This window comes from Mesocricetus auratus, unplaced genomic scaffold (assembly GCF_017639785.1).
Source record: "Mesocricetus auratus isolate SY011 unplaced genomic scaffold, BCM_Maur_2.0 Super-Scaffold_15014, whole genome shotgun sequence".
Classification (NCBI taxonomy): Eukaryota; Metazoa; Chordata; class Mammalia; order Rodentia; family Cricetidae; genus Mesocricetus; species Mesocricetus auratus.
The window spans coordinates 4,905,690-4,932,409 of record NW_024429186.1 but is presented as its reverse complement, the minus strand read 5'-3'; the positions used below and the strand labels follow the sequence as shown (position 1 = coordinate 4,932,409).

The 26,720-nt window shown below is 40.5% G+C and overlaps 2 gene segments (V, D, J or C); both read right to left on the bottom strand.

Moving 5' to 3' along the window:
- Positions 1-17,393: 17,393 nt before the first annotated feature.
- On the bottom strand, positions 17,394-17,914 carry LOC106020996. The segment is given in 2 exon segments: positions 17,394-17,708; positions 17,791-17,914. Coding segments are annotated over 2 exon segments (360 nt in total).
- A 3,977-nt stretch (positions 17,915-21,891) lies between these two features.
- Positions 21,892-23,184, bottom strand: LOC106020978. The segment is given in 3 exon segments: positions 21,892-22,020; positions 22,650-23,056; positions 23,139-23,184. Coding segments are annotated over 3 exon segments (582 nt in total).
- Between the last annotated feature and the right edge of the window lie 3,536 nt (positions 23,185-26,720).

Below are 26,720 nucleotides of genomic sequence, written 5' to 3'. Positions count from 1 at the left end.
AATGATGATAGTCAATAGGAAATACAATATATTTATTTACCAGAAGAGAATCACACAAGCTGGGATTCAGAAATGTGGCCGGCTTCCAAAAGAGGAGGTACTTTTTTTCTTTCGCTTCCTTTTATTTCTACCTGTGCTAATTTACTTGTCCCCACCATCATGGGCAGATAACTTTGTGGGGTTCACTCCTACATATATTAGATATTAATATTTTCTTTCTAAGCATGTTTCAGGTGTATGTCTCTGATGCCGTTTTTTCTTTTTCCAAATCCTTTTCTATTTGAATATCTGTTTACTTTCATTACAGAAAAAGACACACTGTGGCATTCTGGTAAGAATATGGAAAATATCCGAGAGGAATTGGGCATAGAATATCATCAGAATACTATTCATGAAAACATGTTTTATAAAAATAAAAATAAATAAATATTTAAACAAGAAAATTAGTGTATGCAAAATTTAAGAACGAATTTTTGCTGTGTGTGAAAATTGTAGAGTTCACATATCAATTGCAGCAGATGTTCTTCAGCTAATGGACTTTAAGAACTCCAGATAAAATATGGAATTCCCTTCAATCCTTATTTGATTTTCATCTAATGATTACCAGTTCCATTGTGCCCCGTGCTGTCCTTACACTCTTTATACTCTTATCAGATTGCTAGCAATAAACTTGCCACAGCTTCAGTATTGCTGTGTCTCCTCCATCCTTGCCTGTTTAAAATTCAGTTCTCACTGACCATAATCAGAAACCCTCAACTTGGTGAGTAAGACACTTCAACATTTGTGTCAACTGGGCTCATATGTTTGTTGAAGAATTGTTTGCCCAAATAAAAGCAGAAACAGGTCATTTTTCATTCATTATGTATTGCTTATACATTTATGTTTTTTCTTTAGTAAACCTGGGAGATATTTAGAATTTAAATAAAATATTCTTGGTGTCCTGAGTTTGCTCAACCTGCAGGATGATTGTGGTCATCATATATCACTGGGAACAATGATGGCTGACTGGCTGACCTCACCCTTGTGATAGGGAACAGACAGTGTATCCCTAGGTTTTCACCTTCACACTGTGGTGTACATTGAGCTGTGTTTTTCCTGATATAGGTAATCTCACAAGTATAGTATGTTTGTTCACTAAAACATCTTTGCACTTAGCTGAAATCACTATAATAGTATTCAGAGAAGGCTCAGGCTTGGAAAAGCAGATTTTCTTTTACTTTTCCAGATTCCTGAAACCTGTTATCATTAACCCTGAACTAATATCAACCATCACTTCTCCCATTGATTCTTCTTTAACTCACAGGCAAACAATCCAGGTTTCCAACGTTCAGCTGCATCAAATAGTTCACAGCAGTAAATATGTAGGCAATGGATACAAGTAAACAGCAGCAACAATCAGAAAACTTAGATAAGGTACTCTGTTGCCAATGGAAGGAAGATAGAACATAAACCTTAGATGATATCACCTGGCATGTGCACAATGGTAACTCAGAATTTCCACAAGATGGGGTATAAGGAACACCTTCAAATGAATCATTGCAAGGGACATTGGTTTGCAAATTAATCTTTACAAGATGCAAAATTTCCAATATAATTGTGTAAAAATGTGAATTACATGTATACTACTAGAGAGTATTAACAAATTGCACACTGGAAGTGGGAGACAGCAGACAATTTGCTTTCTCATCTATGTGAGGTAATAACATTTATTGATGTAATATGTGTATTCTACTCTACATGATTGGAAATAAATACAAAAGTTTTCTGATTATTCAAATTTCCCTGTGATTTCCAACTGAGTGTATCATCACCAAGCCTTAAATTACAACAATTTTGAAAATCAAAAAAGTTTTATTTTTGTGTTTATGCCATTTGACAGCAAGTGTCAAACAGATACATTCCATTGGGAAATAATAAATGCTTAGTAGAATGGAAATCTGTACTAATTGTGATAGAATATGACATGGCCAAGGGTTCTCTAGATTATTTGAACAGGAAGAGGAAACAATACATTCTAAAATGTAAACAGACATACCTCCATTTACAAAGAAGGACATAGTGTCAGTTCAGAACTGCCTGTCATCTGAGGGCCATCTAATATTTTAGAGTAGCTTCATCGGTTCTTAAGTGCCTGTGTTGTTCCCAAGCTCCATTGTATTGAGGTTTGTGTCTGACTTCACATGGAAGTCTACTCCCATGTCTCTGGCACAGTAAGTAATTTCAGATGGTTCATTTAGGAAACCTTGCCTACTGGAGGTATCTTTAGCAATGTTGATGCTGTAATTCAACTCCCAAATATGAACTGTTTCTCCAGTTGTCCATAGTATGGTATCTGCCTCTTCTTGACACAGTTAAAAAATAACTGTCAGTGTAAACACATGAGGATTTGTTTAATGTGATGCTTTTATTCACAATGCAAATATTAGCACACTTTGTAAAATATATCCCCGCATTGGTAGTGAGTAACAACCTAATACCAGAGTCAATATAGCTCAGCCATGTACAAGTCACCTCAGGAAATTTCTGCCCCAGCTTATGGGGTGGTTAATACAGCTGCAGTGATGTGTGAAGCCCATACAATATCTGGACCATCTGTTAGTCACAGCAGAAACTGCTTCCTATCAATACTCCAGGAAGTGCTATGTCATGCAGATGTATTTGAGGGTGGAAGGAATGGAGAACCAAGAGTAAAACTGACTTTTTAATGGGACAACTACTGCAAAACCTAGGTCAGCTGACTTTCACAAAGATGGCTACATTTAAAAAAGGACACAAAATATTATGCTTTATGCTGTCTCGAATCATAGTGAGATACAAACAAATGTGACTTTACAGAAACTCAGCATTTCAAAATCAGAGAGAGAAAAGAACCCCTGTGCTCTCTGTGCTTAGGGAGTGGGAAGAAAACTTAGAAGAAACCAGATGTTTTTCATTCCCTGCTATGATTTTAGCTTTCCTGGGTTTGGTGAGCACTGTGCGACCACTGGTGGCCCAGAGCTCCTCTGCAGGGAGGTTTGTGTCTGGGCTCATACTGAAATCCCCTCACTGTACATCTCTTGTACAGTAATGTGTGGCTGTGTCCTCAGTGGTCACAGAGTTTAGCTGCAGGAGGGATCTTGGATGTTTCTCTGTTGATGGAGATGCGGTTCTTTTAGCTGTGCCATTGCCATTACTTATGCATCACATCAACTCCAGTTTCTTCCCTGGGGACTACCTGGTCCAGCTCCAGTCATTACAACTGGTGATGGAGTAACCAGTGACAGAGCAAGTGAGGAAGTGCGACTGTGATGGCTTCACCAGGCCAGATCCTGTATCCTGAAGCTGGATCTGGGACAGAACCCCTTCAGAGAAGAAGAGTCAATTCTGTCAATCACATGCTGTCACAACTCCTCTTGGACACATGTATGAAAATTTCACACTCACCAGGATGGGCTGTCACCAGGAAGAGTAGAGAAAAATAGTCTCATCTTCGAGTATATACACCCTTTTCTCAAAGGCCAGCCTCCTGTGAGAGATGTGAGCTGCGACAGCTCAGGAGGGGATTTGACTGAGAGCTTGAAGATGCATTTGCATGTAGGGTGTCAGCCTAGACTTTATAAGTAGGGAGGGTGGACACCACTCCATTTCCTTAAGAAATATGGCTATCTGAATTCCATTTTGTTTACTACCTAATAATATAAAGAGATTTTTGGTTTTGTTTCTTAGTTTTCATTTATTCAAGCCCCTGAGTGTAGAGAGCTGCGAAGTGCCGCACCCTTAAGATGGTACTGGCTTCCGCCTCTGCTAGCCCGACAGCAAGTGCTCTCTGTGATAAACAACTCCTTATTTGGTCAAGGCTGGATATCAGGCTTGCTTCCTCGTATGTGGACCTATCTGCTGTCGCCACATGGCTTACCGGGGTTGGCCGCCCAAGGGCCTTTTTAAGCTGTGGGCGGGCACTCCCTGGGGTCAGAAGATTTGTTCAAGGTCCTGAATAAACTGCTTGTGAGAAGGATTCCTGAGTCGCGTCTTCCTTGCTGGTCGAGGTGGTCGTGACAGTTGGTGGCCCGTACGGGGACGCTCATACGAAGAAAGGAATTCAGAACTCACGGCGGTCAGGGGGTGCACCGGTAAGTCCCCAGGTAAGGCGGGGATCCGCGAAAAGAGTGGGATTATTGTTCTCACCCATAGAGAAGGGGAGAACGGTCAGCAGAGCCGCGTCAAAGCGGACAGGAAAGCTAAGCAGTAGAGCCGCGTCAAAGCGGACGGGATAAAACGAAAGTAGTAGAGCCGCATCAAAGCGGACGGGACAAAAGGGAAAGTAGTAGAGCCGCGTCAAAGCAGACGGAGTAAAAGTGAAACAGAGGGTATTTTTTTTCTTGGCCCTTTGGGTGGTATTTAATTTTATTTTTTGGGTTTTCTTTTCACTGTTATTAAAACATGGGTAATTCCACATCCCGCCCAATTTTTCTGGCACTCAACAAGTTGCTGCGATCAAAGAATCTTAGACTAAAAAAGGGACCACGACAAGAGCGGGGCAAAAAAAGGACTGGGACAAGAGCAATTGGTTTGCTCCTCTCTGTAGGTAAAGAGAGAGCAGGACAAATGGTTCTTGGAGCAGCAAACCGAAAGTAAAAACATTGTTAGCTTGGCTAGCAGGGAACCCAAAGTAAAAGCTAAAAAGAAACATTATAAGCTTAAAAGAAACATTGTTAGTTTGGCTAGCAGCAAACCAAAAGTAAAAACATTGTTAGTTTGGCTATGGGCGCTTCTCAGTTGCACCCAATTTTTTGGCTCTGAATGAGCTGCTTCGTTCTAAGAATCTAAGATTTTTGAAAGTTAGGGAGAGATCTTGATTTTACATGGAACTGAGAAACAATATGGAAAACACACAGAAATTCTGGATACTGTATACTATTGTGTTTTTCAGTTTTTTTTTTGATTGCTCAGGAAGGAACAACTGCTAAGGTACACTTGATGATAAATGCTGCTGAATTATTTCAAATGCTCAGAGGTGGTGTTCGGCCTGTCTGGAGACTAGTAAAGAGTTGCCTTGAGGATCAGAAATGTAGTGAGGCAGTTACAAAGGGGAGAAATGCTTTAGAACAATTACAAGAGGAGAGATCAGAGCAGGCAAACGGTGAAAAGGGAGGAAAACAGAAAAGAAAGATGTACTCAGCTCTAGAAGACTCAGAGTCTACGGACTCCGAGGAGAATGAGGAGGAACTCCAAACTATTGTCATGATCCCCATGGTATGAACAGTGCCCCTTTCCAGCAATGAAAAGGTAGATTTGCAAACATACAGACAGGATATCCAGGACAGGTGTTTGAACAGGTGGATCAGATAGCCATTAAGGCTTGGAAAATCACTGCCAAATTAAGGAGAAGTGAGTGGCAATCTTGGCACCTGGAGGCTGCGAATGGAAAATGCAAGGATTATATGTTTAGTATGCCAATTTTACAAAAGCTACAAATTTGTCCAAGTATTTGTCCAGTTTTCTTTTACAGAATTGGTCACTTAAATTTGAAGATACTTTGAAGGAGTTGAGGCTGGCAGTGGTTCATGTGAATTCTACCAGAGTGGACCTTTCCTTTGCATCGGGATTATCGTCCTGGCTGACTTCCACAATGAACCATCTTAAGGAGTGGGCGGGTATAGGAGCATTAACAGGTCTCTTGGTGTTGGTCTCCCTGGTTTGCTTGTGGTTTCTATGTAAGATTAGAGTCACACAAAAAGACACAATGCAGCCATGATCATTCAGGCCTTTACCGCTATTGAAGCAGGACAGTCCCCCACAGGCATGGTTAGCCACCTTAAGAACTAATTAAATATGCTCAGGATGCGAGGCAGAGCACTGCACTCTGAGTCAGCTAATAATGACCCAGAGAAGAGCATGTCTGATTGCATGCGGGTTGGTACCCAAGAGTCCCGCCTCTGGAAATAAGGGTATCGGATGGGTCTGATGTTTGTTGGGTGGATGACGCCAAACAAAAATCAGTACAATGTCCCTGTCATTGTCAGAGATCAGACTTCTACTCTTGCCTGTTGCATTTTAAATAAAAAAGGGGGAACTGTAGAGAGCTGCGAAGTGCCGCACCCTTAAGATGGTACTGGCTTCCGCCTCTGCTAGCCCGACAGCAAGTGCTCTCTGTGATAAACAACTCCTTATTTGGTCAAGGCTGGATATCAGGCTTGCTTCCTCGTATGTGGACCTATCTGCTGTCGCCACATGGCTTACCGGGGTTGGCCGCCCAAGGGCCTTTTTAAGCTGTGGGCGGGCACTCCCTGGGGTCAGAAGATTTGTTCAAGGTCCTGAATAAACTGCTTGTGAGAAGGATTCCTGAGTCGCGTCTTCCTTGCTGGTCGAGGTGGTCGTGACACCTGAGAGTCCATGTCAAACAGAAACATAGTCACCTATTAGCTTAGGGGGTGTGACCTCAGTTTAACTAGGGTCCCCTTATTAAAATATGTTTATATTATTGTTTATTTCACCCTTCAGTAAATCATATTTTGAAACACATCTGACTTTGAGTGCTCAGAGCAGAGCACATGAAGAGTAAGACAGTCTCGGCTCTCACAAAGATCTAAGACCAATCAGAACTGTTGTGGAATATTAGTTTAAGATGTGTTACATTTGTTTATGCTGTGGAATATCTGTTTAATGATGCAAAGATGTGATGCATTCTTTTATGCTGAATTTGTTTAACTCTGTAAAGCTGTGTTACTTTGCCTATCCGAAACACCTGATTTGTCTAATAAGGAGCCAGAAAAGCCAATAGCTAGGCAGGAAAGAGAAGTAGGTGGGGGGTAATGGACACAGAAAAGACAGGGCTCCATGAATCAAAAAACATACTTTTAAAGTTTGTTCATAGCCTGAAGTGCAATTGGTTTCACAGAAAAAAGTAGCACCAAGAAGGCTGATCAGTTGCTGCTGGCAGGTTATTTGGTAAGTAAAGTGAAAATAAATTCTATTTCATGTTTTTTTGAAAAGATATTTTCCTTTGCTTACTTGAAAAAATAAGCTGCCCTGAAATATACAGACACCAGTACATGTTTCTGGCTGGAAACGAGTAATAATTGCTATCTATGAAAAATCCAATCAAATAAATTATCAGTCATCTTCTGATGTGTGTATGCATAGATACATTCAGAAGCACATGTGTGTACATACATGTGTTCAGGTACATGTGTGTGTTGTGTGTACATGCATATGTGTTTTGTGTGCGCAAATACATGAATGCAGGTGCTCATGTGTATGTGTATAAAAGCAAAATAAAATTTCAAAAACTTAAAACTGTTCATCCAAAGAAATGAGTAAGTATGCTTGGCTAACACCCAGGCCTACAGCTGAGCCTTGGGTTGACCCACCCTAGCATCTACCCCATTTGGGACCTGCTAGAGTTCATGAAGGGACTGGTCCTGTAGAATGATACCCTCAAGATCTCCAGGCACAGGATACCCCAGAGGAGTTCCAGTGAAGATCCAGTGAGGAAGTTGTACTAAAAACCAGAGGCCTTGAACCAGACCAATGACTTATTGCAATGAACATTCTCCAGTCAAGCTGATGGGACAAAGGGTGTACTGTATGACACACCAAAGCCTCCAATGCCATCAGGATGGATGAAGAGGTGTTGGAGAGGCAGGAGAAAAGAAACAGAGATTTGTCTGTTTCTGGTTTGGTTTTTGTTCTGTTTTGGTTGAAATTTTTTGTTCTTGGATTTGTTTGCTTGTGTACTTTGTTTTGTTTTCCTTTGTGGGGGGATGCAACAGGGATGAAAGGGGAGTATGGGGGGACAGGGAAGTGAATAGAGTTGGGGTACATGATGTGAAACCCCCAAAGATTCAATAAAGCAGTTTAAAAAAAAGAAATATGGCTATCATTGTGTCTGATTCTTTTCTGTATTTTATTCATTATTATTTTTCTTTTTCTTTTAATTATTATTATTTTTATTTAGGTTAAATACAATCTTGTTTCACATGTCAATCTCAGATCACTCTCTCTACCCTCCTCCTCTGCCCTCCCCACCAGGTCCCCGAGTCCCCCACCCAGTCTCCACTCCCATCCCCAGGGTGGGTGAGGCCCTCCATGGTGGATCTCCAGTAGCTGCCATTTCATCCAGGGCAGGACCTAGGTCCTTCCCCAAGAGTCCCTGCTTAGAGAGCATCCCATATTGTATCATGGGCACTCAATGTCTATTTGTACGCAAGGGATAAATATTACCCAAGTCCCCATAGATTACCTAGCCCTCCTCATTGACACCCACATTCAGGGGCCTGGATCAGTCCCATGCTTTCCACACAGGCATCAATCTGGAGTCCAGGAGCTCCCCCTTGTTCAGGTCAACAATTTCTATGCGTTAAACCTGCCCAGTCTTAACTCCTTTGCCCATCATTTCTCTCTTTCTGATGCTCGATTCTGAGTTCATTTCAGTGTTTGTATCTGCCTCTTTTTCATCAGTCACTGAATAAAAGTTGTGTTTCCTAGACTCTCTGGCAGTAGAATTGTAGGCTGGAGCTGCCCTGATTCATGTCTAAAATCAATAAATGAGTGAGTACATACCATGTTTCTCTTTTTGTGACTGGGTTACCTAACTTAGGATGGTTTCTTCTAGTGCTGTCCATTTGCCTGCAAATTTCAAGATTCCATTGATTTTTCCACTGAGTAGTACTCCTTTATGTAAATGTAACACATTTTCTCTATCCACTCTTCAGTTGAGGGGCATCTAGGTTGCTTCTAGGTTCTGGCTATTACAAATAATGCTTCTATGAACATAGTGGAACAGATATCCTTGTTTATGAATTTACATCTTTTGGGTATATGCCTAAGAGTGGAATTGCTGGATCTTATGGTAGACTGATTCTCATTTTCATGAGGAATCATCATACTGATTTCCAAAGTTGCTGTACAAGTCGGCACTCATACCAGCAGTATAGGAGTGTATTGATCACTTTCTCACGTGTCTCTCAGCCATTTTAGTCTCCTCTACTGAGAATTCCCTATCATCTTTAATTTTAATACGTTTAAAGGAAGCACAGATTCCATATCTGGGACTACCAAGGCATTTCCTTCCTGGACTTTAGATTGTGTTCAGGCGCCCTTCCATATATCTGCACACCTTGAAGATGTGGCACATCCATACAGTTTGTTCAATAAAGTCGCAGGATGAGAAATCTTGAAACAATGATATCCTAAATGTAAAGAACATGTTGAATAATAATATTTTTCCTCTTGATAAATTTATTATCTATGAGAGAAACCAACTACATGATTATTTTTGGACCCCTCTGGATTGTGGCCCTGTTGTTTCTGTAGTTTTCTGAGGAAAGTAACAAAGGTTCAAAGAAATGACTTAAGGTCTGAACCTGTTTTATTGGTAATTTCAGGACAGCACAACTCCTTAGGGTCTCTCAAAGGTTTCCTTTATTTAATTGAACAACACATTAAATGCGAATAAGGAAGCCAGCTAGTAGTGAAGAAATCCTCTTTCTGGCCACTCTCTAAAACTGCTCCTCCAATCTCTACCAAAAGTCATAGCTGATGACTTGCTCAGCCCCTCAGAAGTATTGCCCAGCAGTGGCATAATGGAATATACTGAAATTTTATTTCTGATTATTAAGAAGATTACACTGATTTCTGAGATTGCTGTCCCAGGTCACCTCCCTAACAGCAACACTAAGGGTTCAATTTCTTTGTACATTCACCAGATTTGACACTTCTTTTCTTTCCTTCTTGGTTTTTAGAGACAGGGTTTTCTCTGTGCAACAGTCCTGGGTTTTCTGGAATTCACTTTGTAGACCAGGTTGGCTAAAAAATCACAAAGATCTGCTTGCTTCTGCCTCTCAAGTTTTGTGATTAGAGTCATGTGCTATCACTGCCTCTAATCATCTGTATTCCTGATGACAAATATCCTGACTTAAGAGGTAAGTGTACTGTCTATTATTCAGTAACCCTTCTTGAGTCCACAACTCATTGAACACCCTATGGATTTACAATATCTCTGAAGGAAAACTTGATGTGCAGGAAACTTGAGGAAGAGCAGAGATTCACACATGTCTAGATTTATCCTATTGTAAATTATGAAACTTCTCTTTTTTTGTAGATCCATGAGTTAATAAATTATGGGTTTGTAAAGTAAAATGAACGCTTTTCATTTGTTGAAAAACTATACATTAAAGTATATTTTCATCATATTTCTGAGATATAGCTGCTCTCACAGTAAAACTTGTTTAGTAAAAATGCCTGCTTTCAATATAAAAGGAGGTGCTAAAGGGAAAACAAAAAATAAATTTTCTTTTCTTACAAGTAGTGAGTTGCACAATTATTTTTTTTACTCTGTGCAAGTCACTCATGTTCCTTTCCCAGAAACTGGAGGACATAGTTCATCCAGTAGTTACTGATTGTGAATCCAGAGGCAGCACAGGAGAATTTTAGAGTGCTTAGAGCCTGCACCAAGCCCCCCCCTGAGAACATTCAGGTAACCCTGTCCCAAAGAGAAACTAGCAATTACAGTCGCTAATATAATGTTTGTTTGGAGGTTCATGCCTAACCCCCACTCCTCATAGAGTACATCTGCTTGAAGGACCTGACATTCTTATTTATCATATGAAGGGACTGTCTGATAGAGGACCATGTAAGATTAAGTATCAATGATAAAGCATTTGTAGTACAATCAAACCCTTGGAATTATCAAGCACTACAGCATTTATACAAAATCAGATGCTCTATAGAACAAATGTGACCAATAATGAACTGTTAGAGATGATGCTGTGTCTATGTAGATCCCTGTCCTCTCAAGATTTAAGGTGATAGGGCAGTATCCTGGGCCTGAATGACAGAGAACTTTAGACCAGATAATAATGCAGAATCTCATAACCTGTTCTCAATTAACATGGACATAAATTAGTTTAATGTAAATTTATACACAGATATATAAAATTAAGTTTTATGCAAAACTAGAAACTTTTAAATCCAGAAAACCTTTTATGGAAGTGAAATGCCTTTAAATGATGATCCTGGTTATGTCAAATCAAGGGAATCCACGTCCTGATATGCAGCCTATTTTCATGGATTAACATTTTCCTGCAAGAAGCAAATATGTATAAAGGATGATCCAAACATGCTTTTTTGAGAGATGTTCTCTTATGCCTTTCTACGGCTGCTTTCCTCTAAGAGCATATTTAGCAAATTAATCAAATCTCTGAAAATCATTAGCACCCTGGACATGCCTTGAAATAAGAGGATGCTGAGCTTGGGAAGTTAGATTCAGAGAGAGGGAGAGATGAGTTGCTTGAGGACACAGCTAGAACTTTTGATGCAGAATGATCTTTGGCAAAGGGAACAACCCATGTTTTGCAAAAGGGATGTCGTCACGGTCAGCACAGATGTTCTCTTTAGAGAAATAAAACCCCTCAGATAAATCCCCTGATATCTCATATTGTAAGGACAAGGTATGTATCACAATGTTTCTACAAATTGTATTGCAGTACCATAGGGGAATTTTAAAATGGAGTGCCATGTTTCTGTTTTAATATGTCGGAACTTTTCTATGGAAAATAAAAAAGAGAGAAGACTGAAAATAGACAAATAAATTAAGTGTGTGGATTTTATAAATTATCACATTAGGAGCCCATTTCTGTGGAAGCAAATACTGACCTTTTGTGGTGGACATTTGAAATTATAAGAAAATCACAATTTGCAACAATTAAGATTGTATTATGAAGTATAATAAATTCACCTGAAAAAAAGTACTAGAAAGACAGGAATAATTATTAAGATTGCAAATGGAAATGTTCAGTGAAGTTGAAAGAATCCTTGGACCTGAGTGCTGACAAGTTATCATGACAAACATGTCTAATCTACCAGAGCTGAAAATCCAGATTCCAGGCTCAAATTTAGTGTTTATTACGACAGGATTTCTTTTTAAAATTTACTCTTATGTTTAAAATTTCCTTTTTATTATTTTTCGATTGATGATTTCTGAATATATTCTACTATTATGTTTTTACATTGCACTGTACCATGTAATTGAGCTCCTGTAAATATTCAGTTCTTGAGGTACAGGTGAGTTTTATGTTCAAATACAGACATTCATTGCCAGTCATCTATGAAGACCTAATGTGAACAGAGGTATCTGTGGATGTTTATTGTCAACAGGGCTGTGTGCAGGCCAGCACTTCCAGGCAGAGCTGTGTTCTCCTTCTTTGTAGTCTCATTTGTAAGCATTAGATCACTGGAGTGTTTAACTTCCTGACAACATAATAGATGTTGATGTTACTGTTTTAATACATGATTTCAAATCAATTGTCAAATATTACTGCGTTTATATGAAGATTTGTTATAATAAGTGTAGGTTGTTTCTTTCTGACAATGTTTCTCTGTGTATTTTTGGAGCCTATCCTAGGCTGGCTCCAAACTCAGGGAGATCCACCTGCCTCTGAGACTCAATTGCTGGAATTAAAGTTGTGTGCCAGCAACGCGTGGCTACCTGTAGGTTTTATACCAAGTTAATGATGCTATACAATGTCTCCCTCCTGTTCATGTGACTTGTTTGTCAACAAAGAGCTGGGAATAGTCAATCAAAAAACAGAGATCTAATTACTGTGTGTCTAATTACTAACGTCATAATCCTAGTGATGGTGGAGGGCAGCATATTTTCTCTGTTCCTGTCTGGGCACAGAAAAACCACTTCCCTCACTGTTTCTGACACCTTTAGGATGTTGTTTTCACACTGTGTATCTTGTAGAGTAATACATGGCTATTTCTTCAGTCTTAAAGCTGCTGATGATATGCAGGTATGTGGTGTTGACAGATGTATCCAAGGAGAAGACAAACTGTCATTTGAATTTGTCAGCATATGTTGTCTTCCGAGTGTTGGTATTGATGCATCCAATTCACTCTATGTATTGTCCTCGTGCCTGCTTCACCAATTGCATTCCATATTCCATGAGGCCTTGCAGGATATCTTCACTGTATACCCAGGCTGCCTCATCTAAGCTCCTGACTGCACCAGCTGGATCTGTGTTTGGATACCTGTGGAGACACCATGGGTAAGTAAGAGGTTATAGAACTGCTTCAGGTTACCCTTCAGCTCTGGGTTCTGATGCCTCAGTTTGTGCAGCTGCCAGCAGGAAAATGAGTCTCCATGCGCACTCCGTGATGCATGAGTTTGAGGTAGAGTAGTTTCGTGAGACTAATCAGGCACTCCCTTGCAAAGTGAGGGGAATAAGCCTCAGATTTCTACTACAAGGGATTTGCATATGGCTCATTTGTATTTAACCTGGAGTGAACAAAACTGAATTTAAATCTAATACATAAGAATCCAAGACTCAAGGTGGGTAACACTAAGGTTCTTTCTGTGTCTGGTGTTTATGTTTTCACACTGGTTGTGTAGTCCCCCAAGGCTTCTGCTTATGCTGAGTCTGTACAGGGACATATTCACCTGTATGTCTCATAGTCTCTATAGTGGCCTTTGAATTCTATTCATGATATTCCTGTCATATTGCTAGTTAGGAATTTTAACATTTCCAATGAAAACTTACCTCGGCACACTGAAACCTCTGCATTAGTCCTTTCTTGCCTTCTGCTTCTAAATATGTTCTGTTCTTGAACTCCTATGGTCCTGTGCACTCATATAAGTGTCCAAACGTTATTGATGAAGCAGTTAGAAATAAGTTACATTTATATTTAAAACTATTAATTAATTTTACATAAGTCATGAAATAAATGTTACGAATTTAAAAATGCAAGGAGTTCCAAGAGGAGGTTTGGAGGAAATAATGTACCTATATGGATATACAAATTAAAAGTTATTAAAATAAAATTAGTGAACCAGTCTCATAACAAAGAATAGTTCAGATACCTGAAGAGAGGGTCAGCAGTTAAACTAATTTACTGACTTTCAAAAAATCTGAGTTTGATTCCTAGCAATCACATCAAGTATCTCAGAACCACATAGAATTTTGCTTGCATGGGGAGCTAACTTCTTCGGATTCACTGGGCACTTACAATCTTGTTCACATACCCAAACACAGACATGGTCAAATAATCAGAATCATAAGAATTTGATAACAGAATTGTTTAATAAAAATCAACTAATAAATCAACTCATGTGAACAATATAACCCTAAAATATAAAATCTTGATACTTTTCTTATAGTGCTATAACTAACAATAAATTTGGAGACATTGCACATCTGACTTAAAGTGAGCAGTGCTGTTTGAATGTGGACAGTAGTCTGTGCTGATAGTGTAGACTAAGGACAGGCAATTATAACAAAACATAAACAGTGGGAATGGGATAGGTAATGAAAGATATGAGTACCAGAGTGCAGGGCACATAAACCACACATTTGTACTGCACAATGCATGTTCTCAAAGCCCAAATGCGATTTGTAAAAGGATGTAAGCAACTGCCAGCTCCAAGATCCTACAGTTTCCTCTGCCAACTGGGCTGCGAGAGGAAACAAGGGCTCACAGGAAGTGCTCTCTGGCCTTCTGTGCAACTGCTTAAGGATACAGTTGAAACCATGGAGATTTGGTGCCCCTGATAAAGCACTGACTCCCTGCAGCATACTGGTCCCAGGATGATCATCAGAGCATCATGATGGCTCCCTGTACACAGAGGAAATTTCTTATGTCAGAGGCAATCAAGGGTTTGGACTAGGGGAATGCGAGACATAAGGACCAAATAATTTTCTGAATATTTCAGATTATGCTCTAAAATCAAAATCAGTTTTGTTTACTTCTGCTATTGGCATGTGGATCGCATGGGCACAGGTGAGTTCTTTTTTTTTGATGTTTTGTCTCTGATACAATTTTATTAGCTATTTAAAATTTAAATTAGAAATAAGCTTGCTTCACATATGAATCCCAGATCCCTCTCCCTCCTCTCCTCCTACTCCCCCAACCAGTCCTCCCAGCCTCCCACTCAATTCCAACTTGCCTCACCATTGAGAGTGAGGCTCTTCATAAGGGATTTCCAGAGTCTGTCATTTCATCCAGAGCAAAGCCTAGGCCCTCTCCCATGTGTTCAGGGTGAGAGACCATCCCTGATTTTGAGATGAGAAGCCAAAGTCTATATGTATGCCAGGGATAAATATTTATTTACTACCCAGTGCCCCACAAATTGCCAAAGCCTCCTCAAAGACACCCAAATTCAGGGGGACTTGATCAGTCCCATGCTGGGCTCTCAGCTATCAGTCTGGCTCCAAGATCTCCACCTTGTTCTGGTCAGCTGTCTCTGGGGTTTCACCAACCCATTCTTCAGACTTTCTCTCATCAATCCTTATTCTCTGCCACTGGGTTCCCGGAATTCAGTTCAGTGTTTAGCTGTGGATGTCTGCCCCTGCTTCCATCAGCCAATGGGTGAAGGTTCTAAGATGGCATATAAGGTAGTTGCCAAACTTATTATCAGGGAAGGGCATTAAATTAGCCTCTCCACTATTGCTTATTTTGTCAGTTGGTATCAACCTTGTAGATTTCTGGAAATATCACTAGTTCCAAATCTCCCCTCATACCTATAATGACTCCATCTATTATGATTTCTCTCAACCTGCTTTCTTCTCTTCTTCCCCCGATTCAACCTTCCTGCTCCCCCTTGTCCTCTTCTCCCCTTCTCTTCTCCCTCTCTCTTTTCTCTGGGTGTCTCTCCCCACCCATTCTCCTAATCTTCTCAAGATGTCTTGCCTCATTACCCTTCACTGGGGTATCATACATATCTCTCTTAGGGGCCTTCCTGTTTCCCAAAATCTCTGACAATGACATTTGTAGGCAGTAACTCCCCTGATCCATATCTAATATCCATATGTGAGTGAGTACATACTATATTTGTCTTTTTGTGACTGGGTTACCTCACTCAGGTTGGTTTCTTCTAGTGCTGTCCATTTGCTTGCAAATTTCAAGATTCCATTGTTTTTTTTCACTGAATAGTACTCCACCATGTAAATGTACCACATTTTCTCTATCTATTTTTCAGTTAAGGGTCATCTAGGTTGCTTCCAGGTTCTGGCTATTGCAAATAATGCTGCTATGAACTTTGTGGAACAGATGTCCTTGTATGAATGTGCATCTTTTGGGTATATGCCTAAGAGTGCATTTGCTGGATCAAGTGGTAGACTTATTCCCCTTTTCCTTAGGAATCTCCATACTTATTTCCAAAGTAAGTGTATGAGTTGGCTCTTCCAAAAACTCAATACAAGTTGCCATCTGACACTGCTGAACGGAACATTCTGGTGTCTCATTGTGAGCTGGATTAGTGTCACTCAGAGAAATAGTGTGGGCTGTGATTTCCATGCTAATGTACCATGACTTGAGTAACTGTAAAATGGAAAAGAGAATGTGTTCATCTTAGACTGAGGATTCCCTGAAAACACTTGCAGTGATGCCAACAATGTGCACCAACCTTTGGTGACGAAGCTAACTAGATTCCTAGAATCCTCAGAGGTGAACAACTCCACTGTCATGCTACCCAGGGTCAGGGCAAGGATCAGCTTATATGGCAGCTCCTGTAAATGGATGAGCACACAGTGGCTGTGAGTTCTCTGGTGTGAGGATATACAGAACATCTATATAGGAATCATTAGCTTGGAATTCGAAGTGTGAGATAATATTCTCTATGAGGCACATGTTTAGAAATAGGATCTTGCAAAAAGGATAGCAACTTCACACTTTAAGGGATCCTACTTGTTTATAAGTAGGAAACTTGGATGGTTTCTTTGGAAAATACATTAATTCATGGAATTGTGGTCTCTCTCTCCCAATTAAAGAGGATGAATTATAGATTCTGTAAAGTTGCCAAGCTGTCCTTCAGAATTTACAGTCAGCAGTGTCACAATGTCAGAATCATGATGAACTACATACATTCACACACACATACACACACACACAAACATATATATACACACACGTATAAATTTATATATATATATATGAAATGTATATATGAATATATAATATCAATTTGGTGAATTGTCTGATAACAAGAAGAAAATAGATATTTCATAAGATTATGGGGGAAGCCGGGCAGTGGTGGCACATGCCTTTAATCCCAGCACTCGGGAGGCAGAGGCAGGTGGATCTCTGTGAGTTCGAGGCCGGGCTGGACCGATCGCCTCTGAAACAATACAGAGAAACCCTGTCTCGTAAAAATCAAAAAAAAATATTATGGGGGAATACAGATGATTAGTGTACAAGTAAAGCACAAGATTAAAAGACTATGACAAGTAAAGTGTACTCTAAGGATTTCCTTGTGTGAAAGAGGAAAACCAAAAGTTCTAGCATCAAAATAGTGGCAACTCAGAACTTCGGAAGTAACTGTTACAGGTCCTGAGATAGCACTGTTGGTCCTCAGCGCCCCCTGGTGCTCCTATGTGTTTCTACAGGGAGGTTTCTGTACAGGTTCACACTGGAGTTCCCTCACTGTGTTTCTCTGGCACAGTAATACATGGCTGTGTCCTCAGTTTTCAGATTGTTCAGTTTTAAGAAAACTTGGCTCTTGGAGGTGTCCTTGGTGATGCTGATTCGGGATTGGAGAGCTGAATTATAATTAGTGCTTCCACCACCCCAAATTATTCCCATCCACTCTAGACCCTTTCCTGGAGTCTGGCGGACCCAGTCCACACCATAGCTGCCTAATGAGAACCCAGAGACAGTGCAGGTGAGAGACAGGGTCTGTGTGGGCTGCACCAGGCCAGGTCCTGACTCCTTCAGCTGCACCTGGGACAGGACACCTGGGGACAAACAGCATCACCATTAGTCTTACATCCCATAATGACATGCCTGGTTCCCTCTCCTTAAATCCTGCAGACTTACAGCTTGGAAAGGTCACCAGGCAGAGGAGCAGCACCAGGACAGCCATGCTTTGTTGGAGGCTGAGTGAGAATGAGATGGGGCTGCTCAGCTAGGCTTGGCCTTTCAGCCTGAGACTGGGGCTGTTTTGCATTGGGGGAGGATCCTGAGAGGATAAAAGGAGGCACAGGGCAAGGTTTACCCTCTTGACTCAGGTGATTGTCATTTGCCTTGTTCTTCTTAGAGGAGCTGGTGACAAAATAATCTGCTTCTGTCTGGATTCCCACTTACATATAAACAGGAAATTGTATGATTCACACTGTGCTGGCCTTGGGCACAAAACACAGATCCACACTCATGCTGTGAAGAGAGAACAGTGTACCACATTCTCAGTGCATATCTCTGCAAATTGCAGCAAATTGTTTGCGATGCAATTTGGTCATGTGATACACTTCAGCCTTTCATTGCTGTGAAATAAGTATCAAGGTTCTAATTAAAATCGTTTTGCTGTGACAATGAATCTAATGTTATTCTTGTGACTCACCAAGAAAATCCAATTTGTGCATGTGATATTAAATGTTTACCTGAGAGGAGACCCACGACACTGATTTTGCTTCCATGTCAGTGATCACAGAGTATTCCTCTGTTAACTCAGGGTCACCATAGATGGAAAGCAGTCTTGCTACCTGCTGTGTTCAGTTTGTATTTCTGTCAGTCCATCTCTTTCTATTATGTTTCTCTCCTTTTGTCCTTACAACTTGAAGCACATTAGAAAAGTAGATCCCTAAATATGCTTATTGCATTGGTTGGTGTAGGAACATCAGCTTTTTGTAGCACTTCAAAAAATGCAATGGCATTAAGCTAGGCTTTTTGGTTCTATTGAATGAAGTAGTAAAAAGACAGATAACTATAAAAGATGACAAGAAGTGGAGAACAGGGCATGCTTTAGCACTGTGAATAGATTGCTTTTGGAGAAGACCACCACAGAGAAGTACAGGGTTTGTGGGCTTTTATATACGCTTTGGTGATGTGAATCATCAGAAGTTCCGAACAACCTGTTCAGTAAGATTCCAGAGAACACCCAGGACTTCTTTCACATTGGCCACCGACATGCTGTGTCTCTTATTCCTCTGTGCATACACTGTGCTATGAGTGGCAGTGGTGGATACAGATCTTACCATTGGGGAGCCAGCCATCCTATTCACGCTATTTGCAGCAAGTTGCTCCTACAGTATGCTCATAACTGTAATGCCTCCACTGCATCTGTAAGACAGCACCAACTCTATCACACACCTCTAGCAGTGCCTTGTCATCTTTCTTGGTGTTCAGCACATACATAATATATATTTTGGGGGGGTGATTATCCAGCAGTCACTTATTTTCAGTATTAGGACAGTCATTGTTCCATATCTTAAATGTGTGTTTGTGTTGAACACATCCTCCATCTCATGGCATCTGAGCTCCTCAGCGACACTGGGAAGATCATTCCTGGGGACATGGTCCCAGATGGCCTCTGTGCATTGAGCATAGTTCCTTTAATCACCCCCTAGAAGTCAAGAGGATCACTGAGTCTTAGGATTGTTCCTCTCAGTTTCCTTCCTCTTGCTCCTTGGACACTCACAGCTTCTCCACCCACTTCCTATCCTCTCTGTGTTTCTCAAATGGTACAAGCAGTAATTATTTCCTTTCTTTCCTATTTTTAATGTTTCAAATTGATACATATCTAATATAATGTATTTGCTTTTGAGAAGATTCATCCATTTAGTGGAGATCTGAATAATGTGGATAATATTTTCTTAATAATATTATTTAAAAGATGCAGTTACGTACCTGAGCCTGTAATTTCCATGTAGAAACCACACACCTCATCCTCAAGGGAACTAATGTAAAGTGACTGGGTGTGAAGAAGAAAGCCCAAGAGAAGGAGTGAATGTGTGTTAAAAGGAAAATTCTTTAGTGTTGGTAAATTTGATGGACTGTACTGATAAACATCAAATTAATATATTTACTTAAAGGTGAAAAGTTGCACACACACAGAAGATCCTGAAAACCCCAGACAACAGAGTAATTCAACTGCTGTCTAAGGAACAGAGGTGAGACACAAATAAACCTTTCCTGGTGAGTATCCCAGGAGCCTCGTACAGAAACCTAAGACCAAATACTGTCACCTGCTGTATGGTTCCTCCTGCTGCAGGAGACTTCCAAGGATCAATGGCTTTCCACACATCTTATGACAAGATATAGAACCAGATTAATGCTTTGTCAGATATGCACACTAGATGGCATATAAAGATTTCCAGGACACATAGATAACTGAACACGCCTGACCTTTATGTTTAACATGAATCAGCTGTGGTCCCAGTGGAACCAACTCTTCAGAGTCCCTAAATTGATTTGTAATCTGATCCTGGTGCCCACAGTAGAGTCACTTCCTCACTTCCTCCCTTGTTAATGGTCTCCATGTGATTTGGATCTGAGTACACTCTATACTTATATCTATACAGCACAGTTGAAAATACTGAGTAATATTTTAACAATTCAAATAGGCCTACACACTATATTGTAGAGAGATTTTATGGGAAACTCTTCTGTGATGCACAGAAGCAGCCCAGATGGAGGGAGTACAGCCCTTCATGTCCCTTTTCTCTTGCTCTGTCTGTCTCTGATTTCCATGATCTTTCACTGTCCCCTATCTTCATAAGGACTCATTGCAGGGTATGTGTGTCTAGGCTCATACTAGAATCCTCTCAATGTGAACTTTTGACACAGTAATACATGGTTGTGTCATTGACTTTCACCAATCCATTATGAGGTACAGAGTATGAGTGGAATTGTCTCTGGAGATGGGCAATTTGTCCTTTACATACTTTGCATATGTCTTGAGACACCAGTCTTATGTGTATGAGACCCATTCCAGTCCCTGCCTGGAGCCTGGCTGACTACATTATGCAACAAACATGATCCGGCTCCACCAGCTTGCAACTATCACTGGAGCCATGCAAACACCGAGGCTCTGGTCAGGAAACTGCCACAGAGGTACAGAGGTCCATCTTCCTTCGCACTCCACTCACACACTCAGCATCTCTACTTTGTCACAAATTTCCTAGTAAAACATGGACAAGAAAAATGCATCTTAGACCCAATTCCATGGTGAGTAGTCAGTGTTTAGTGTTTATCACTGAATGGATAGACCTGAAATCCCTGGCTAATCTCTTCTACAGGATCTGCAGGATCAGGGATTGGATGGTTTTCCTGAGCAGAATGAGGCCCCAGCTTCAAATTTTCCTCATATATATGTTCCATTGCGCTGAATATAAATAAAGGAGTTGGCCATTTTATCTGGCACTACCTTTCCATTCAAATAAGAACTGAAAAGGTCTTTCACTTGCTTTAAAAATCCACTTGTAGATAATCCTACATATGATTTATAAAATATCTATTCACATAATTTACCTGTTACTTCACCCTAATGTGACAATATCTCATCAAATAGAATTGGGGACAATCATTACAGGAATACCTCTCATTCTTTTCCTACCCTTTCATGGAACATGCTGTAAAAACACTTGTTCTGTTGTTGGGTTGTACACATGTATCACCTGGGCATCCTTTGTCTTTATATTTCTCTAGTGGGAATCACTATGCACACTGAAAAGAGGACAATTTCAAAGATCTCTCCATACACTCTTGTTACTTTTGCTCTGTTTCAGGGGGAAATCTTAGACTGATCCTATTTGTTCAATAATTTACTTACCTTAATATGCATATATGAAGTGATTTAATACAAACGGTTAGACTCTCTATAATATGCTCTTTATATTCTTGGTCTTAAGTGAAATCATTGTGAGTAGAACTGAGAGCTGTTGGTTCTGATATATTTTAGGTCCAAAAACTCAATAAAAGTCAATCTCTGACGTTGATGAATGGAATAGTCTGGTGTTTTATTGTGAGCTGGAGAAGTATCATTCAGACAAGCAATGTGGTCTGTGGGCTCCATGCTAGTTGATCATAACTTGAGGAACTGTAAAAAGGAAAAGAGAATGTGTTAAACTTAGGCTGAGGATTCTCTGGAAGCTCTTACAGTGACGCCAACAGTGTGCGACCAAACTTTGATGACCAAAATGCCTAGATTCCTCGAATTATCAGAGGAGTAGACATGCCAGTGAAGTGAACAACTCCAAGCAATGCTGAACACAAAGGGTCCACCTTCATGTTATTCAGTGTCAGAGTGAGGATCAGCTTACATGGCAGCTCCTGCAAAGAGATGAGCATACAGTAGCTGTGAGTTTTCTGGTCTGAGTATATACAGTACATCTATAGAGCAATCATTAGCTTGGAATTCAAGGTGCAAGTTAATAATCACCATGATGTTTAAAAATAGTGTCTTGCAAAAAGGATAAAAACTTCATACTTTATGGTGTCATATTTGTTTATAAGTAGGAAACGTGGATGATTCCTTTTCCAAGGTAACTTTGGAAAATACATTAACTCAGAGAATTGTGGTTTCTCTCTTACAATTAAAGAGGATGAATTATAGATTCTTCAAGATTTCCAAACTGTCTTTCACAATGTACAGTCAACAGTGTCATAATATCAGACTCTTGATGAAGTACACACATACACACACACAAACACACACACACACACACATGAAATATAGGTATGGAATATATAAAATTAATTTGTTGACTTGTCTGATAATAAGTAATTAGATATTTTAGAAGATTATGGGGAACACAGGTAATTATTGTACAAGAAAAAGCAAGATTAAAAGACTATAACATGTAAATTCTACACTAAGGGTTCCCTTGTGTGAAATTGGAGAACCAAAATTTCTAGCACCCAAATAGTTGCAAATACAGAACTTCTGAAGTAACTGTTACAGGTCCTGCGATGACACTGTTGTTCTTCAGCACCCCCTGGTTGTTCTGTATGTCTCTACAGGGAGGTTTCTGTGCATGCTGACACTGGAGTTCCCTCACTGTGTCTCTGCCACAGTAATGCATGGCTGTGTCTTCAGTTTGCAGATAGTTCATATTAAAGAAAACTTGGCTCTTGGAGGTGTCCCTGCTGATGCTGATTCGGGATTGGAGAGCTGAATTATAATTAGTGCTTCCACCACTCCATATTGCTCCCATATGCTCTAGACTCTTTCCTGGAGGCTGGCTGACCCAGCTCACACTATTGCTGGTTAATAAGAACCCAGAGACAGTGCAGGTGAGAGACAGGGTCTGTGCGAGCTGTTCCAGGCCAGGTCCTGACTCCTTCAGCTGCACCTGGGACAGGACACCTGGGGACAAACAACATCACCATCATTCATACATCCCATGATGACATGCCTGGGTCCCTCTCCTGAAACCCTGCACACTTACAGCTTGGAAAGGTCAGCAGGCAGAGGAGCAGCACCCGGACAACCATGTTCTTCTGGAGGCTCATTGAGAATGAGATGGGGCTATTCAGATAGGCCTCGGCTTTTAGCCTGAGCCTGAGGCCACTTTGCATTGAGGGAGGATCCTGAGAGCACAAATGGAGGCACAGGGCAAGGTTTACACTCTTTTCCCAGGTGACTGACATTTGCCTTGTCTTTCTTAGAGGAGTTGGTGCCAAAATAATCAGAAATAATTCACTGCTTCTGTCTGGATTCCCACTTACATATAAACAGGAAATTGTATGATCCACAGTGTGCCTGTCTTGGGCACAAAACAGATCCACACTCATGCTGGGCAGAGAGAAGAGGGTACCACATCCTCAGTGAATATCTCAGCAAATTCCAGCAGAGTGATAGGGCTGTGATACACTTCAGCCTCTTAATGCTGTGAAATAAGCATGAAGGATCTACTTAAAATCCTTTCTTTGCCATCGAAGCTAATGTTATTCATTTGACTCACCTAGAAAATCCAACTTGTATGGAAACAACTCACAAACATTTTGTTCCTGTGATATTTGATGTTCATCTGAGAGGTGATCCCTGGCACGACACTGATTTTGTTGCCATGTCAGTGATCTCAGTGTGTACACCTGCTAACTCAGTGTCACCATTTGTGGAAACCAGTCTTGCTACCTGCTGTATGCAATTTGCCTGTCTGACTGTCCATCTCCTCTTCCTTTTATGTTTCTCTCCTTTTGTCTTTACAACTTGAAGCACATTAGAATATCTGGATCTTAAATGTGATTACTGCTTTGGTGAGTGTTAGAGGATCAGGTTTTCATAGCAGGATATAGGGGGTTATTCCGATTTTTTTTGTATCTGTTGATGTTTGCTTTATTGCCAAGTAGTGGTCGATTTTAGAAAAGGTTCTGTGTAGTGCTAATTAGAAGGTATATTCTTTTTTGTTTGGGTGGAAGGTTCTATAGATGCCTGTTAAACCCAATTGTTTGATAACTTCTGAAGATACAAATGAGTTAAATGGAATCTGTGAAATAGGATAATCAACTCTATCCTTTCATGGAGTCAGATTGACATAGAAGAAAGAAACTCTGGGCATTTCTATTTCCAAGGTAACTTGGCAAAATGGCATTCATTTAAGGAAGCTGTGGAGTACAAAAATGGAAGGCATAAATTACAGATTTTTTCAAAATTCCCAAACCTCTTTATTGAACTTAACCTGTCACCAAATGTAAAAAATATGGGCTCCTTTGAAATATCTGTGTATATCAGGAAATTTATACATATATGTGTACATGTATGGAATTTATAAAAACAAGTGCCATTTTATGGAATATCACCAGGAACTGGATATCTTAGAGGGCTTTGGGTAAACCATTTATTCTGGTATGACAACACAAAAGTTGAGTAGATTTTGACATTTAAGGGGTCTTTAGAGGGTTTCCTTGGATGGAAGAGGAAATCATAGGTGCTGACATAAAAACAAATGCTCATGATATATGTCCCAGAATTTCCAAGTTCTGAAGCAACACCATAATGTTCATGGGAGTCTCCATAGGACCTCAGCGACCACTGCTGGTCCAGAGTGTCCCTGCAGGGAGGTTTCTCTTCATGCTCACATTGGAGTTCCCTCACTTTGTATTTGACACAGAAATACATGGCTGTGTGCTCAGTTTGCAGATTGTTCAGTTTTAAGAAAACTTGGATCTTGGAGGTGTCCTGGGTGATGATGTCTCAGGATTTGAGAGCTGAATTATAATCAGTTCTTCCATCACTCTGTATCCTTCCAATTAATTCCAGACCCTTTCCTGGAGGGTGGCAGACCCAGTGTACACCACAGCCAGTTAATGAGAACCCAGAGATAGTGCAGGTGAGAGACAGGGTCTTTGATGGCTGTACCAGGCCATGTCCTGACTCCTTCAGCTGTATGTGGGAAGGGACACCTGGAGACAAACAACATCACCAGATGCCATACATCCCAGAATGACATGCATGTGTCCCTCTCTTGACAACATGGACACTTACAGCTTGGAAAGGTCACCAGTCAGAGGAGCAACACCAGGACAGACATGCTCTGCCGGAGGCTCCAGTGAGAAGGAGATGGGGCTGCCTACCTAGGCCTGGGCTTTTAGTCTGAACTTGAGGCTGCTTTGCACTGGGGGAAGATCCTGAAAGGGTAAAAGGATGCATAGAGAAAGGAACCCCGTTTCACTTAAAAGTGTCTGAGATTTGTTTTAATCTTCTCAGAAGAACAGCTGAAAAAAATGGAACATTTCTACTTTTGTCTGGATATCCATTTCCATGTGAACAGAAAATTATGTGATCCACACTGTGCAGGCTTTGGATGCAAAACAGTAAGTCCACAGTCGTGTAGTGAGGGCAGAAGATAGTGTAATACCCACAGGGCATATCCTTGTAAATTCAAGTTGATTTACTCACATGATATATCTTAGCTCTTAGTGGTGGGAAACCAGAATTAATGACCTGGTATAAATCTTTCTTCCTAGTGTCAGTTGAGGTCATATCATTCTTAACAATCATATAGAAAGTTCAGCTTATGAGACAGCAACCTACAAACATTTAGTACTCTTGATTTTTAATATTTGTATGAGTGGAGATCCAAGGAAATTGAATTGCAGCTTTACCCTTGGCATGCCTTTGTCCCACATTTGTGGGTCTTGGTTTTATAATGTGAAATTTTTAGAGAATAACCTTGTCCACAGCCTCATCTCACAGGCTGTATGTTAGTCATCAATCCCTAGAGGGACCACATAGAAAGATCAGAATTCTCTCGACATGTTTAGTTTTGGTGATTTGTTAACTCTGACCCCACAACTAACCTCCTAGTCAGTTTTCACTGCTGGGCAGTTCTGCAGACTACAGGTTTATGTGTAAGACACACAGCAAGAACTATCTTCCTACAGTTGGAAACTCTGGGAAAATCAAAGTGATATCCCAGTAATAATAGAACACATGAGAAACACCCAATGCACATATATGTTGAGTGTCCACACAAGGTCCCATGAAATAACTGTGCTGATCTCAGCTGTGAGACAGATTTTTAGGTTGCGACTGTCAAAGTTAATCTGCAAGAATTTCAGAGCTATGGATTTGGGATTAAAATAATCCTACCAGTCATGAGATATTTCAGTGACAAAATGAGTGAACAATCATATTCAATCATGTTTATCAGTGAGATAAACTTGAAGTAGAAATCTCAAGTGGTGAACATCTCTGGTCATCTTGCCAGAGACCTCATCCCACCATTGAGACCACTTCCTACTACAGTCATCAGATGAGTACTGGTATTCACCACAAAACTGGCTTATTTCCTCTGATTGTCTGAGATCCCCTGAAGCAGGTACTGTCTTCTCTGCACACTGGAGTCACTGATGGAATGAGATCAACTGAAGTAGGGCCTGTCTTCACTACACAAATGTGTCAGTGATGGGATAAGATCCACTGAAGCATCCCTGTCTTCACTTAACACTGGAATCAGGGATGGAATTATAACCATGGATGTACGGCCTATCATCACTTCAAACTGGAGTCAAATTGCTCTCTGTGG